The sequence below is a fragment of the Scyliorhinus canicula genome, chromosome 8 (assembly GCF_902713615.1).
Source record: "Scyliorhinus canicula chromosome 8, sScyCan1.1, whole genome shotgun sequence".
Classification (NCBI taxonomy): Eukaryota; Metazoa; Chordata; class Chondrichthyes; order Carcharhiniformes; family Scyliorhinidae; genus Scyliorhinus; species Scyliorhinus canicula.
In genome coordinates, this window is record NC_052153.1 from 188,516,833 (window position 1) to 188,533,015 (window position 16,183).

Here is a 16,183-nt window from a genome sequence, read left to right on the forward strand (position 1 = left end):
TTCCCCCCCCACAGAAGCATTCAGTAATCTATGTAGATAAATTATCCATTACAATTTAAGAAAGTAGAAGTTAAAAGACATGCCAGAAACATCACACAGAAAAAAGCCTCTGTAAGAAATTACTTGGATAATGGCCTGCATACTAATTTTGTTTTTCATTCATAAAACAGAAACCTTCCGTATATTATGTGTACGTTTGGGTAGCCAATGGGGAGGGTTTCATGATCGCCAATGATAAATTTCTGATGTCATATAAGCGCAACACTCACATGCCCCTTTCCTATGCCTAATCTAAATATTTGGAGTTCTTCATGGAGCGAAAGTCAAAATTGCATCATTGCTCTACAAAGAAACCCTTGTGAAAAAGATGCAGTACATCCAGTTGGGTGAACTATAGGGTAATGTGAAGAATGCTTCCATCAAACAAAATAAACTAACAAGTGACAGGATTGGATATCAATCTCCACTGAATTATTCATTAGACAGAAGGCTTAGAATTTACAGAAGGTGGGGCAGGAGGAGAGGTTTGGATTCAACATGAAAATATTGTTTTAAACATCCTAATTCTTAGTAAAATCCATACTGTGACACCTGGCAGAAATAAATGGATTTCCTGGAGTTAGGCATTGCAGTTTGACTCAAGATATAAATAGTGGTTAGCAAACAATTTTTGCACCTATTAAACCTTGGATCAAATTCAGCAGAAATTGCACGGTTAGATAGATAGAGATAGAGAAATACAGCACAGAACAGGCCCTTCGGCCCACGATGTTGCGCCGAACTTTTGTCCTAGATTAATCATAGAATTTTGGACAATTTTTCATGGCCAATCCTCCCAACCTGCACATCTTTGGACTGTGGGAGGATGTACAGACTCCACACAGACAGCGACCCAAGTCGAAATCGAACTTGGGACCCTGGAGCTGTGAAGCAATTGTGCTATCCACAATGCTACCGTGCTGCCCTTAAGAAGTTAACCTACACTCCATTATTCTACCCTAATCCATGTACCTATCCAATAGCCGCTTGAAGGTCCCTAACTTTTCCGACTCAACTACTACCACAGGCAGTGCATTCCATGCCCCCACTACTCTCTGGGTAAAGAACCTACCTCTGACATCCTCTCTATATCTTCCACCATTTATCTTAAATTTATGTCCCCTTGTAATGGTATGTTCCACCCGGGGAAAAAGTCTCTGACTGTCTACTCTATCTATTCCCCTAATCATCTTATAAACCTCTATCAAGTCGCCCCTCATCCTTCTCTGTTCTAATGAGAAAAGGCCTAGCACCCTCAACCTTTCCTCGTATGACCTACTCTCCATTCCAGGGAACATCCTGGTAAATCTCCGTTGCACCTTTTCCAAAGCTTCCACATCCTTCCTAAAATGAGGTGACCAGAACTGCACACAGTACTCCAAATGTGGCCTGACCAAGGTTTTGTACAGCTGCATCATCACCTCACGGCTCTTAAATTCAATCCCTCTGCTAATGAACGCTAGCACACCATAGGCCTTCTTCACAGCTCTATCCATTTGAGTGGCAACTTTCAAAGATCTATGAACATAGACCCCAAGATCTCTCTGCTCCTCCACATTGCCAATAACCCTACCGTTAACCCTGTATTCCGCATTCATATTTCTCCTTCCAAAATGGACAACCTCACACTTGTCAGGGTTAAACTCCATCTGCCACTTCTCAGCCCAGCTCTGCATTCTATCTATGTCTCTTTGAAGCCGACAACAGCCCTCCTCACTATCCACAACTCCACCAATCTTCGTATCATCTGCAAATTTACTGACCCACCCTTCAACTCCCTCATCCAAGTCGTTAATGAAAATCACAAACAGCAGAGGACCCAGAACTGATCCCTGCGGTACGCCACTGATAACTGGGCTCCAGGCTGAATATTTGCCATCCACCACCACTCTCTGTCTTCTATCGGTTAGCCAGTTCATTATCCAACTGGCCAAATTTCCCACTATCCCATGCCTCCTTACATTCTGCATAAGCCTACCATGGGGAACCTTATCAAATGCCTTACTAAAATCCATGTACACCACATCCACTGCTTTACCTTCATCCACATGCTTGGTCACCTCCTCAAAGAAGTCAATAAGACTTGTAAGGCAAGACCTACCCTTCACAAATCCGTGCTGACTATCCCTAATCAAGCAATGCCTTTCCAGATGCTCAGAAATCCTATCCCTCAGTACCCTTTCCATTACTTTGCCTACCACCGAAGTAACACTAACTGGCCTGTAATTCCCAGGGTTATCCCTATTCCCTTTTTTGAACAGGGGCACGACATTCGCCACTCTCCAATCCTCTGGTACCACCCCTGTTGACAGCGAGGACGAAAAGATCATTGCCAACGGCTCTGCAATTTCATTTCTTGCTTCCCATAGAATCCTTGGATATATCCCGTCAGGCCCGGGGGACTTGTCTATCCTCAAGTTTTTCAAAACGCGCAACGGTATCTCTTTCTGCTACTGCAATAAGAACCCTAGACTGGATTGGAGTAATCTCCACCCTGATTTACAGCATAAAACTGCCTAAATTGTTGGCTTCAATCAAAAGCCATCAATTATGGTTAGGTAAGAAAGCACATATCACACAGGTGAATTAGGGAGGTGTCCCTACTGAGATTATGGCCACCCAGATCTGAAGACCAACTAGAAAATCATTAAATGCTGAGGGGTGAGCCCATTCGTAAAAGTCATCCGTATAAATTGACTTTAATTTGCTCAAGTCTGTTGCTTGCTCAACATCCATGAGCACACACAGCCGGCTATTTGCATCAGACAATACCATTGGCAATACGTTTAATTATTCTCTTCATGAAATGTGGGCATTTGGTGGAACGGTCTGGGGAAGAATGTATTTGGTTACAGTAAATTAAGAAACAATAGAAATATAATTTCACCACTGGATGTATTATATTGATCACTAATAGTGGGAAAGATATAGAGGAGCAATTTCAAGGATAATTACACAGAAGTGCAAAGACAAAAGTGATTATGGGGAACTTTAATTACCCTAATAATACATTGATAATTGCATAAAGACAAATAGGGGGAAAGAGTTCATAACGTGTGTCCAGAAAACTTTTAGGCATTGGAAGGAGGCATTGCTGGAACTCGTTCTTCAAAATGAGGTTGGTCAAATGGATTAAGTGTTGCTAGTGGAACATTTAGGAAACAGTGATCACTATCATAAAGTTTGGATTAGCTAGGGTAAAGGACTCAAAGCAATTTAGAGTAAAAATATTTAACTTGGAAAGCCAATTTCAATGTGATGAAAACAAATCTCTCCCAAATAAAGTGGATTCAAAGGCTGGAAGATTACAATGGAAGATTACAAAACTGAAATGGAATAATAGGCTGCCTTTAAAAGAGGAGTTGGCTCAGGTATAGTGGAAGTACATTCCAATGACATAGAAGGTAGGGTAACCGGGTAACCAAAGGCACAGCACCCTGGATAATGGAAAAGTTGGAGTAAGGTGAAGCACAAAAGGGTGTCAGGCTGACAATTCAAATGGTACCCAAGCTGAATTTAGGAAGCTCGGAGGGGAAATGAAAAAATAAATTGGAGGAAATAAGAGGCACAGGGAGAGCAGAAGAGGCTGAGACCATAAGACATAGGAACAGAAGGCTACTCGGCCCATCAAGTCTCCGCCATTCAATCATGGTTGATATTTTCTCATCCCCATTCTCCTGCCTTCTCCCCATAAGCCCTGACCCCCTTATTAATCAAGAACATTTTAATCTGTCTTAAAGACACTCTGTGATTTGGGCTCCACAGCCTTCTGCGGCACAGAGTTCCACAGATTCACCATCCTCTGGCTGAAGAAATTCCTCCTCATCTCAGTGTTAAAGGATCGTCCCTTTAGTCTGAGATGGCGTCCTCTGCTTCTAGTTTCTCCTACAAGTGGAATCATCCTCTCCATGTCCACTCTATCCAGGCCTCACAGTATCCTGTAAGTTTCAATAAGATCCCCCTTATCCTTCTAAACTCCAACAAGTACAGACCCAGAGTCCTCAACCATTCCTCATACGACAAGTTCTTCATTCCAGGAATCATTCTTGTGAACCTCCTCTGGACCCTTTCCAAGGCTAGCACATCCTTCCTTAGATATGGGGCCCAAAACATCTCACAATACTCTAAATGGGATCTGACCAGCGCCTTATACAGCCTCAAAGTTCATCCCTGCTCTTGTATTCTAGCCCTCTCGACTTGAATGCTAACATTGCATTTGCCTTCCTAACTGCCGACTGATCCTGCATGTTAACCTTAAGAGAATCGTGAACAAGGACTTCCAAGTCCCTTTGTGCTTCTGATTTCCGAAGCATCTCCCCATTTAGAAAATAGTCTATGCCTCCAATTCTCCTTCCAAAGTGCATAACCTCACACTTTTCCCACATTGTATTCCATCTGCAACTTCTTTGTCCACTCTCCTAGGCTGTCTAAGTCCTTCTGCCGCTTCCCTGCTTCCTCAATATTACCGTGTGCCTCTACATATCTTTGTATTATCTGCAACTTGGCAACAGTGACTTCAGTTCCTTTTTCCAGATTGTTAATGTACATTATGAAAAGTTGTGATCCCAACACCGACCCTGGAGGCATACCACTAGTCAATGGCTGCCATCCTGAAAGAGACCCTTTTACCCCACTCTGCCTCTGCCAGTCAGCCAAATCCTTTATCCGTGGCAGCACCTTACCCTTAACACCATGGTCTCTTAACTTCTTGAAGTCTCCTGTACGGCACCTTGTTAAAGACACTAAATGATTACATGCATCTGTATATACAACGAAAGACAACATGCCTAAGTCATGGTGAAAGAGAAGGTTGTTGATATACTGGATGGACAAAAAATTGATAAAGAGGAGATATTAGAAAGGCTGGCTGTACTTAAAGTTGATAGGGCAACTGGACAAGCTGAGATGTAATGCAAGGGTGTGGAGACAAGAATGGAAGATGGGCTGAACGGTAGCACAGTGGTTAGCACTGTTGCTTCACAGCGCCAGGGACCCTGGTTTGAATCCCGGTTTGGGTCACTGCCTGTGCTTGAAAACTTCATAGAAACCAAATTTGCACAGCTCTTGCATTGAATAGCCAATAAAGGAGTCTGCATGATCTTCCCTCGTCTACGTGGGTTTCCTCCAGGTGCTCTGGTTTCCTCCCACAAATCCCAAAAGTCGTGGTTGTTAGATAAATTGGACATCCTGAATTCTCCCTCCGTGTACCCGAACAGGCGCTGGAGTATAGCGACTAGGGGATTTTCACAGTAACTTCACTGCAGTGTTAATGTAAGCCTACTTACGGCATTAATAAAGATTATTAGATGCACTGTACATAATCCTCCAATCCTCATTAGATATATATGGGAGAGTTCTCAGAGGACTAGAGAATGGCAAGTATTATACCCTTCTTAAAAGAGGGTGTAAGAATAAGCACAGCACCACTGGCCAGTCAGTTTAACCTCAGTGGTGGGAAAACCTTTAGATCAATAATCCAGGAGAATATTAACAGTCACTTACTTGGACAAGTGTGATGTGGAGATGCCAGCGCTGGACTGGGGTGAGCACAGTAAGAAATCTTACAAGTCCAACAGGTTTGTATCAAATCACTTGCAGGTAATTAAGTCGATCTGCATAAGACTTAATTACCTAAAAATGCTTGCATTCAAAGTATCGCCTTGTATCTTTGACTTTATCTATATATATGTCTCTGGAACCTACCTCTTCATTCTCCCGAGGAAGGAGCATTGCTCCGAAAGCTAGTGATTTGAAACAAACCTGTTGGAATTTAACCTGATGTTGTAAGACTTCTTACTTGGAGAAGCGTGCAATTAATTAAGGAAAGTCAGCATGGATTTGTTAACGGCAAATCATATTCAACAGTTTTCTGATGAGATTGCAGGGAAAGTTGATGAGGGTAATGCAGTTATGAGTGTACATGGACTTCTAAAGGCATTTGATAAAGTGCCACAGAATAGGGATGCTAGAAAAGTTGAAACCCATGGAATAAAACAGGATGGGCTGTGACAGCATGGAAACAAATTTAGCTTAGTGACAGGAAACAGACGAGTGATGAACTGTTGTTTTTTGGGCTTTAAGGAAGGTGTAACGTGGGATTCACCAGGTAGTAGGATCTCAGCTATTTTTGATATATATTAATGATCTAGACTTTGGGTGTACAGGGCACAATTTCAAAATTAGCAGATGACACAAAAGTTGGAAGTATTGTGATCAAAAGGACATAAACAGGCTGATGGAATGGGCAGACACAATGTAAAATCAAGAACACAATTCTAAATGGAGTGCAGGAACGGAAAGACACCAGGGGGTATGTGCCCAAATTGTTGAAGATTACAGGGCTAGTTGAGAAAGTGGTTAAAAAGATCTTTATAAATAGAGACATAAGAGTTCATGAACCTTTACAAAACACTAGCTTGGCTTTAACTGGAGTACTGTGCCCAAAGGACATCGCACTTTACTAAGTAAGTGGCGGAGTTAGTGAGATTGAAGAAAGGATTTTTGAGAATGGATCCAAAGATGAGGAACTTCAGCTATGTGAAGAAGCTGCATTTGATCTCCTTAGAGAAGGTGGAGGGATTTGCTTGAGGCATTTAAAATCATAAGGGGTTTGGGCAAAGCAGATAAAAAGCAACTGTTCCCATTGGCAGAAAGGGCAAGACAGAGGACACTGACTTATGGTGAATGGCAAAAGAAGCAATGGTGACATGAGAAAAAAATTTGTTTTTGCACAGCAAGTAGTTAGGATCTAACGTGTTGTCGCGATTTCGGATTTTTTCCAATGCCTGCCGAATTTCCCGTCAAAGGCATTTTGCAGAGAAATTGAAGGAATGATTACCTCGTTCTACTGGGAGGGAAGATGGCCAGAGTTAGAAAGGTGCTGCTACAGAAGGGAAGGCAGGCAGGGAGTTTGGATCTTCTGAACCTGATGTATTATTACTGGGCGGCGAATGTGGAGAAGGTGCGGAGCTGGGTCAGAGGGATTGATTCCCAATGGGACAGAATGGTGGAGAGTTTGTGCAGGGGGTCGGGATTGAAGGCGCTAGCAACACTGCCGCTCCCGAGGGCCCCGGGGAAATACTCAGGGAGTCCGGTAATATTAGCTTCATTGAGAATTTGAAGGCAGTTTGGCCAACACTTCGGGTTAGGGTCAGGGTCAAGGGAAATGCTGATTCAGGGGAACCACAGATTTAGCCAGGGAAATGGGACGGAAATATTTCGGAAACAGGAGGAGAAGGGGATTAAGATACGAAAAGATTTGTTTCTTGGGGACCGGTTTCCAAGATTGAAGGAGCTGGAAGCGAAGTATGGGCTGGAGCAGGGGGAAATGTTTAGATACATGCAGGTTCAAGATTTTGCGTGGAAGGAGATACAGAGCTTCCTGGTGGCGCCGGCCTCCACATTGCTGGAGGAGGTGCTGACGACAGGGGGACTGGAGAAGGGGGTAGTGTCAGCGGTGTACGGAGCTATTTTGGAAGAGGAGAAGGCACCACTGGAAGGGATCAAAGCAAAGTGGGAGGAAAATTTGGGAGAGTGTATGGAGGAGGGGTTCTGGTGTGAGGTGCTCTGGAGAGTGAACGTCTCCACCTCGTGTGTGAGATTGGGGCTGATACGGCTGAAGATGGCATATAGAGCACACCTCAAAAGGACGAGGATGAGCTGGCTCTTTAAGGGGGTAGAAGATGTGTCCGAATGTTCTGGGGGGGGGGGGGGGGGGGGGGGGGGGGGGGGGGGGAAGGAGGAGGCACAAATCAAGTTCATATGTTTTGGTCCTGTCCAAAGCTGGAGGATTACTGGAAGGAGGTTTTTAGGGTAATCTCTAAAGTGGTGCACGTGAAACTGGACCCGGGCCCTTGGGAGGCCATATTCGAGGTGTCGGACCAGCCAGGGTTGCAAACGGGTGCAGAGGCAGATGTCACAGCCTTCGCCTCGTTGATTGCCCGAAGGCAGATCCTGTTGGGATGGAGAGCAACCTCTCCACCCTGTGTCCTGGCGTGGCGGGGGGACCTTTTGGAATTCTTGACTCTTGGGAAGATTAAGTTTGAACTGAGGGGAAGGATGGAGGGGTTCAACAATTCATGGGCATTATTCATTATGAACTTTCAAGAACTGAATAACATTGAACATTAGTTGGGGGGTTGGGGAAGGCGGGGGCTGTGTGTTAATGGTTACGAAGGGGTGATTCCGGATTCCTTTTTGTTATTTGTTTATGTTAACGGTTGTTTGGAAGATGGGATTTTGTTGTTGATATGGGGATTGACATTATATTCGTTACTGCTTATTGTGTATTGTTGGTGGGTGCAAATGAGAGAAAATGTGAAAATGGAGAATAAAAATATTTTAAAAATAAAAGTAGTTAGGGTCTACCCGTGTATGGTGGAGGGAGAGTCAACTGTGGTTTGGACATAAACTTGAAGATCAAAATTCTGCAGGGCCAAGGGAAAAGAATAGGGAACGTGAATAGCGGAGTTACTCTTGCAGATTCAGCATGGACACAGATGGTCTCCTTCTGTGCTGCAACTTATGAACCTTTGTACCATCAGGACTTGAATGTATTATCATCTGAAATCAGGTATCACAATTTGAATGTAAACCCTGAATTTTTGAAAGACCTTAGTCCAAAGGTTTGCAATTGGGTATTAGCACTGTATCTTTTCTCATCGTAGAACATTCAACCTTCAAGAAAGTTTCATTAACCAAGATTGTTCTCCCGAGTGCTTATTATGAGATGCTCAAGAGATTGCTTGTCCAGCTTATATCTCTAGTTGTCGACTGTGCACAGAGTTGAGATCAGATTGATTTCGATAGAGGTTTATAATATTAACTTGCATTCTGATCTTCCAAAGAAAATAGATGCACAGGGGGCTGGTTTAGCACAGTGGGCTAACTAGCTGACTTGTAATGCAGAACAATGCAAGCAGCGCGGGTTCAATTCCCGTACCAGCCTCCCCGAATAGGTGCCGGAATGTGGCGACTAGGAGCTTTTTACAGTAACTTCATTGAAGCCTACTTGTGACAATAAGCGATTATTATTATGCCCTGAAAATTGTAGAATTTTGAACTGACTTCTGGAATTCCTTAATCAAGGATCTAACTGGCTAAGATGCTGTTGATTAGCTATAGTGATGGTTTTGACTTTTGTAAGTGGATAATTAATGAAGAAATAACACATTTATGCAATATTTATCATGACCTGAGGATGTCCAAAACACATCACAAGAAGTGAATTATTTTTAAAGTTAGTCACTTATGTAATTGAGGAGATGCAACAGCTATTTATACGTTATTAATTCATATTTCAAACCTCAAAAGGTTAAAATGCTAAATCATATCAATACTTAAGATTATTAATGAATGCTAACTATTCAGCCCAACCTCCAGAAGGGAATTCTTTTTTATCCCTTCAGTTTTCGTTAATAATAGCAAAATTTCAACTAAAGTTAAACTGCACCAGACAAGCCAACAGTTCCCCTTCAGGGATCACAACGTCAAAACATGCAATTCCACATGAAAAATTCAGAAGCAAGCTACAGAATAGACTTTAAAAAAAAATAAATTTAGATTACCCAATTATTTTTTCCAATTAAGGGGCAATTTAGCGTGGCCAATCCACCTAGCTTGCACATTTTTGGGTTGTGGGGGCGAAACCCACGCAGACACGGGGAGAATGTTCAAACTCCACACAGACAGTGACCCAGAGCCGGGATCGAACCTGGGACCTCAGCGCCGTGAGGCGGTTGTGCTAACCACTAGGCCAAGTTACAGGATAGACTCAAGACAAAATGGGGAAATGGTTACAGAAAGAGAAGATTCCTGTCCTCACTGGTCCTTCACCAACTTTCAGTTAAAGAAAGTCAATCTCAAGCATGTACATCTTTGTCAAAGCCACTTACATGGACTTGCTTGAAGCAGCTGATGAATATACTTTGTACTTAGCATTGGGCTGATGCTTTCGTATTAAGGTAGCTTGCTTGAGAGAAAGCTGTACAGATCATTTTAAGCTGAGTTTAAAGAAACACAGACTTAAGAAGATAGCTGCTTGAAGGAAACTGGAGATGAGAATGTGTATTCATCTATCAAGGTTTCAGCAGGTAGCCATGGCTGGTTGCAGAGAGGCCAAGAAGTTTCCCCTCAAGTTCTACATCTCTAACTAGTAGAATGCCTGTTCAACATTCCTCCATACATCCATTGAGGGACTTCTCCATTGTAAAAATAAGAGAATGTCAGCCAAGGCCATCATCGGGTGAGGGCTGCATGAATTTCTGTCAGATTAAAGTACAGGATCTGCGTGTCTCAGACAGCAAACTGAAATTCATGAACATTTGCCCTCGTACTGCATTATGCTTCTCTTTGGCCCGTTGACTTCTTTACAACATAAGCAGCTTATTTACAAGTGTTGATCAATAGTATGCACAATTCTTTTATCCCATAGAACAAAATATATATAGATGATCACATTTTCTTTTTAGAGATCAATAAGATAAATCCTAAGGGGCCCAGAGGAAAAAAGATTAAATGCACACAAACCCGTAAAACTATTTTCTTCTGTTCTATAAAACAACGATTGAGGTCACAAAGCCAAATATAAAAGTACTCAGAAAACATTTCGCCACATCTCCTTTCCCTCTATGCAGTTCTCCAACTCTATAAATTCAACACTTTGTTCCTCTGACTTTGGTTATCTACACAAGTCCTTTCTTCCCTTTGCCTTGCCAAAATGGAAAGGCCACCAGCTGCTTCGGTTTACTTTGCTTTCAATTCCTTTCCATTAAGCAAAGAGCTTTACAAAACGTGTAAAGCAGGAGTAAATTTCACTGTATCCAAAGAAAACATCTGATGAACTAATACAGATGGTCTCAGCAAGTTTTTAAAATGAGAGTCACATTTCTCATCAAGGTTGGGGCAGGGCGAAGAATAGGGGTGCAAATTGTTTTATTACTCAGTCTCTTGATTAAACATAGCTTTCGCTATATTTGGGGAAATTCTCTATTTCCTCCCATGGAGACCTGCTGCCCCACATGCATACATTGGTCTAAAATCGATGGCCTTTACGAGAGAGGAATACTCCTTCTCCTTTCCACAAATGCTCTTCTTACTCTGAGCAGATAGGCCAAATTAATATCAAGAACATAAATACTGCAGCATAATTCACAGGAGTTTAAACTTCAAGTCCGTAAGTTATAAATTAAAGTCTTCTTTGGTTACAAATATCTCCTGCTGGTCTAAATTGCAGGGATTTTTGGACTTTCTCAATTTATGCAAACTTGGCAACTATTTCTCGAAAACTGATTTCAACAATCACATTGTTCACAATCTATGCCTGATCACTTAAGGCACTGAAGTTAGAAAACAACTAATGCAATATTTCATGTGATATAGTTCCCTGCCCTATTCTTATGGATTTCAGTAAGCCAGAGTTTAATAGCAACAAACGTATTCTGGATTTAAAAAAAAAAATCAAGCATTTTGGAGTATAGCAGATTTATTGGGTGAGGAAACATGGTAATAGGTGCAGAGTTCAACAACAACAGGTCAGTAAGTACCTTTCTAACAGGGTTAGCAGGATTTAAGGCTTGCTTTGAGAGATCGAGACCATCAATAAACTCCGTACAGTCTGAGAGAGGTGCATCCTGCAACAGCAAATTGAGTAAACAATGCAAACCATACCCTCCCTTAAAGACTGGGTAACTCAAAACCATCATAATATCAAGTCATTTTCATGCAACTTACTTATTTAGTAGCAGGATGGCTAGGAGAGGATGGCATGCAGGCTATAAACCCAACACTGATGATGTGCACACAGGGAGCTTTGAACCAGTCAAACTTTCATGATCTCATACGCTAATTGTTATAGAAACTTCACCTAAAGCTATAAATAAATATATTTAATATATGCTGTGAAGAACACTATTTTTGTCCTTTGGGGTGCTTGATATTTTTTGTTGTCTCAGTTTATTGATGCTTGAAAAAAGGAATCTAGCTCAATTTATTATTCATATCAGGTAGACCACCCAAGGATTTAAGAGATGTAAAAGACCAATACACCAAAAGTCCGTTACATATTTCTAACTTTCTTACACCATCAACAAGAATTGGATAATTTCAGACAGGGACAACTTTAAAACCTAGAACCATTTTTACTTTAACTTGTTTTCATTGCGCAGAAGTAGCCAGGAAAATGCACAATAACCACACAGGTCATAACATTGATCAACTTATGTTGTTCAATTTCAAAATTAAATTTAAAAGCATATTTCAAATCATACAAAATACATTAAGTGCTACATAGATTGATGAAAATAATCAAGATATTAGCTGTAATCCTTTCAGATTGGAGATACTATCTGCAAATTGCAAACAAACTTTCTACAATTATGATGTGGATCATTGAACTGGGGTGAGCCCAGTGAGAAGTCTTATAACACCAGGTTAAAGTCCAACAGGTTTGTTTTGAATCACTGGCTTTCGGAGCACTGCTCCTTCCTCAGGTGGATGAAGAGGTGGGTTCCAGAAACATATTATAGACAAAGTCAAAGATGCAATATGATATTTTGAATGCAAGTCTTTGAAGGTAATTAAGTCGAAGTCCAGACGGAGCAACTGGAGAGAGGGATAATCACAGGTTAAAGAGGTGTGATTGTCTCAAGCCAGGATAGTTGGTAGGATTTTGCAAGCCCAGGCCAAACGGTGGTGGTGGTGGTGTCCTGAAGGCCGCCTTGGAGAACGCTTACCCGAAGATCAGAGGCTGAATGCCCTTGACTTCTGAAATGTTACCCGACTGGAAGGGAACATTCCTGCCTGGCGATTGTCGCGCGATGTCCCGCCAATATACCACCCTTTGGGACATCCTTTCCTGCAGCGTATGAGGTAGACAATGTTGCCCAAGTCGTTTTCTCCAGTTGCTCCATCTGGACCTGTAGACTTAATTACCTGCAAATACTTGCATTCAAAATATCATATTGCATCTTTGACTTTGTCTATAATATGTTTCTGGAACCCACCTCTTCATTCACCTGAGGAAGGAGCCGTGCTCCGAAAGCTAGTGATTCAAAACAAATCTGTTGGACTTTAACCTGGTGTTGTAAGACTTCTTGCTGTACAATTATTATGTAACACAGTTTATGCAAAGGTTTCAGGGGAAGCTTTGCAGTTTAATCTCCTTGTGGCCTTTTCAGACGCTTTGTAATTTTGAATGACAAAATCATTTCTTTATATTACGATCTCGTACCAGAGACCCAAGAACTTACCAAAATTTAAGCTCTGAAGTATACTTGATCAATCCCCATTTAATTAAATTGTACAAGTGAAATGAGGTTTTGAAAGCCTGACCAGTATACTCAGCATGCTTACGATGCGTACCAGAGTCATATCTAAGAGCATGCACAGATAACTGCATTCAGCAATGGTTTGCAGGAGCTCTGATTGGCATGCTATTACTCGATTGTCAATATTGTTTTTGTTCCGCCGTATCTGCATTCTTGCTCAAATATTTTGCATATTAAACACAGTAGAGTTATCACTAGAACTTACCTCCCACATAGATAAATTCTGCCATTTAAAGAATAGTGTTATCAAAATGTTAGGGAAAGATAGTGACATATTGACAAACTAAATAATGACAAAAGAAAGAAGTGCAGAATTTTTTCTTCTATGCAACATGAAGTTCTCACCTGAGCAAAGGACCTATCCAGCACAACACCACAGAGTAACTGAGATTGAGGTCCCGCAGTCTTTATATCTTGCAAATTTTGTTCTCGAATCTATAAGGGAAGGACAATGAACGAAAATCATTACTTTTCTCTTCATTCAGGGGTAACTCTACTACTATACAACATATATACTTGTGACTGGCTAAATAAAATTGTATCATTTTGCACTTTAGTAACTCTTTTACAAGAATGCGCCATGGATAATTGAAAATTACCACAAATAACTCGCCAGAATTTAAAAATAGGGTTTGCAATATAAACTCAGATTATGGAAAAGTCACATTTTAAAGAAAATTATAAATTTAGAGTACCCAATTCATTTTTTTTCCCCAATTAAGGGGCAAATTGGAATTTTTTTCCACTTAAGGGGAAATTTAGCGTGGCCAATCCACCTACCATGCACATCTTTGGGTTGTGGGGGCGAAACCCACAGAAACACAGGTGCAAGCTCCACACGGACAGTGACCCAGAGCTGGGATCGAACCTGGGACCTCGGCGCTGAGACACAGCAATGTTAACCACTGCCGTGCTGCCCAAGTCACATTTTTATAGCTATAAAAAGACAGAATTACATGAAATGAAATGAAAATGAATGAAAATGAAATGAAATGAAAATTGCTTATCGTCACAAGTAGGCTTCAAATGAAGTTACAGTGAAAAGCCCCTAGTTGCCACATTCTGGCGCCTGTTCGGGGAGGCTGGTACGGGAATTGAACCATGCTGCTGGCCTGCCTTGGCTTGCTTTCAAAGCTAGCGATTCAGCCCTGTGCTAAACCAGCCCCAGTACATCTAACCATTATAGAAATTACAGTGCAGAAGGACGCCATTCGGCCCATCGAGTCTGCACCGACCTACTTAAGCCCTCACTTCCACCCTATCCCCGTAACCCAATAACCCCATCTAACCTTTTTGGTCACTAAGGGCAATTTATCATGGCCAATCCACCTAACCTGCACATCTTTGGACCGTGGGAGGAAACCGGAGCACCCGGAGGAAACCCACGCAGACAAGGGAGAACGTGCAGACTCCGCACAGACAGTGACCCAGCGGGGAATCGAACCTGGGGCCCTGGCATTGTGAAGCCAGTGCTATCCACTTGTGCTACCATGCTGTCCTGAAACACTGCACAAAAGTTATTTATTTCCCTAACACGACCCGTGAACAAACTGCCATTCTGAACTGGAAGTAAGGATCTAACATGCCTCAGTAGAATTAGAAACATAGGAGAGGAGCTGGCCATCCAGCCCATCCAATCTGTTATCCAACATAATTGGATTATAGCTGATTTGTACCAGTCATTTATTGCAAAGGGAATGAAGGTAAAGAAGCAACATTTTACTATAGTTGTACAGGGCATTGTTGAAACCACGTGGGTAGTACTTTGTACAGAGAAAGTTCACTCAACTGATTCCTGGAATAAAGGGATTGTTTTATGAGGAAAGGTTGGACAGTTTGACCTGTATCCACTGGAGTTTATAAGAATAAGACAGAACCTATTGAAACTTGCAAGACCCTGAGGGAACTTGACAAGGTGGATGCTGAAAGGTTGTTTCCTTTTTTGGGAGAACTAGAACTAGGGGACACAATTTAAAAGGGGTTCGCCATTTAAAAAGGAGAGGAGGTGAAATAATTTATTTTCAGAGGGTCATTAGTCTCTGGAATTCTTTGCCCCAGAGCAATGGAGCAATAAATCCCATGTAGGTCAAGAATCTAACTCAGTATTACCGTACAGTATTCAAACGGTATAGGGAGTGGACTGGAAAGTAGAGACCACAATCAGATGGTGGAGCAAGCATAAGAGGATGAATTGCCTACTCCTGCTCCTAATTCTTATGTTTGTTCTGTATTCCATTTACTTGACTTTACTCCGCATACCTCAAAATCCTTGCTGAACAAAAATCTATTTTGGTTTTGATTTTTTCCAACTGACCACCCTCCTCTAACCCTAGACTCAACAGCTTTTTGTGGCTGGTCCAGATTTTACACTTTGCGTAAAAGAGTGCTTCCTGATTTTACTATTGTCTGACAGAGCTTTAATTTTAATTTGTTATGGATTCATCAGGCTAATATTTTACTTTTCATTGGATCAGGACATTTAGGTGATTCCATGCTCAAAGGACTGAAGACGGAATTCCACAGCCTAGTTAGCTGAAGGTGCATCCACCTATAGTGGGGCAATTAAAATCAGGATGCTCAAGAGGCCAGAATTAGTTGAGTGCTGATGTCTCCTGGAGTTGTGGGACACAAACAGGGAGAGGTGAGGTCATGGAAAGATCTGGAAACAACAAGAGTAATTTAAAAATGTGATGGATGAGCTGGATGTGATAAAATTAAAGGCACAGGCAGAGTTCTGGATGGACTCAAATTTATGAAGGATAGGAGGGGGGAGACTGGCGAGGAGTACGTAGAATAAGACAAGTGTCCAAGTAACAAGG

The 16,183-nt window shown here is 41.8% G+C and overlaps 1 protein-coding gene across 7 annotated transcripts in view; it reads right to left on the reverse strand.

The window, feature by feature from the left end:
- Nucleotides 1–16,183, reverse strand: part of add1 (adducin 1 (alpha)) — a 211,472-nt gene that overhangs the window by 31,197 nt on the left and 164,092 nt on the right. For 3 of the 7 annotated variants that reach the window (XM_038805871.1, XM_038805872.1, XM_038805873.1), the window contains exons 12-14: nt 13,710–13,799; nt 13,570–13,587; nt 11,583–11,669 (exon numbers count right to left, since the gene is read on the reverse strand). In XM_038805871.1, coding sequence (XP_038661799.1) covers nt 11,583–11,669; nt 13,570–13,587; nt 13,710–13,799 — 195 coding nt within the window. The remainder of the gene's footprint in view (nt 1–11,582; nt 11,670–13,569; nt 13,588–13,709; nt 13,800–16,183) is intronic. The other 4 variants (XM_038805874.1, XM_038805876.1, XM_038805875.1 and 1 more) reach the window with 2 other exon arrangements.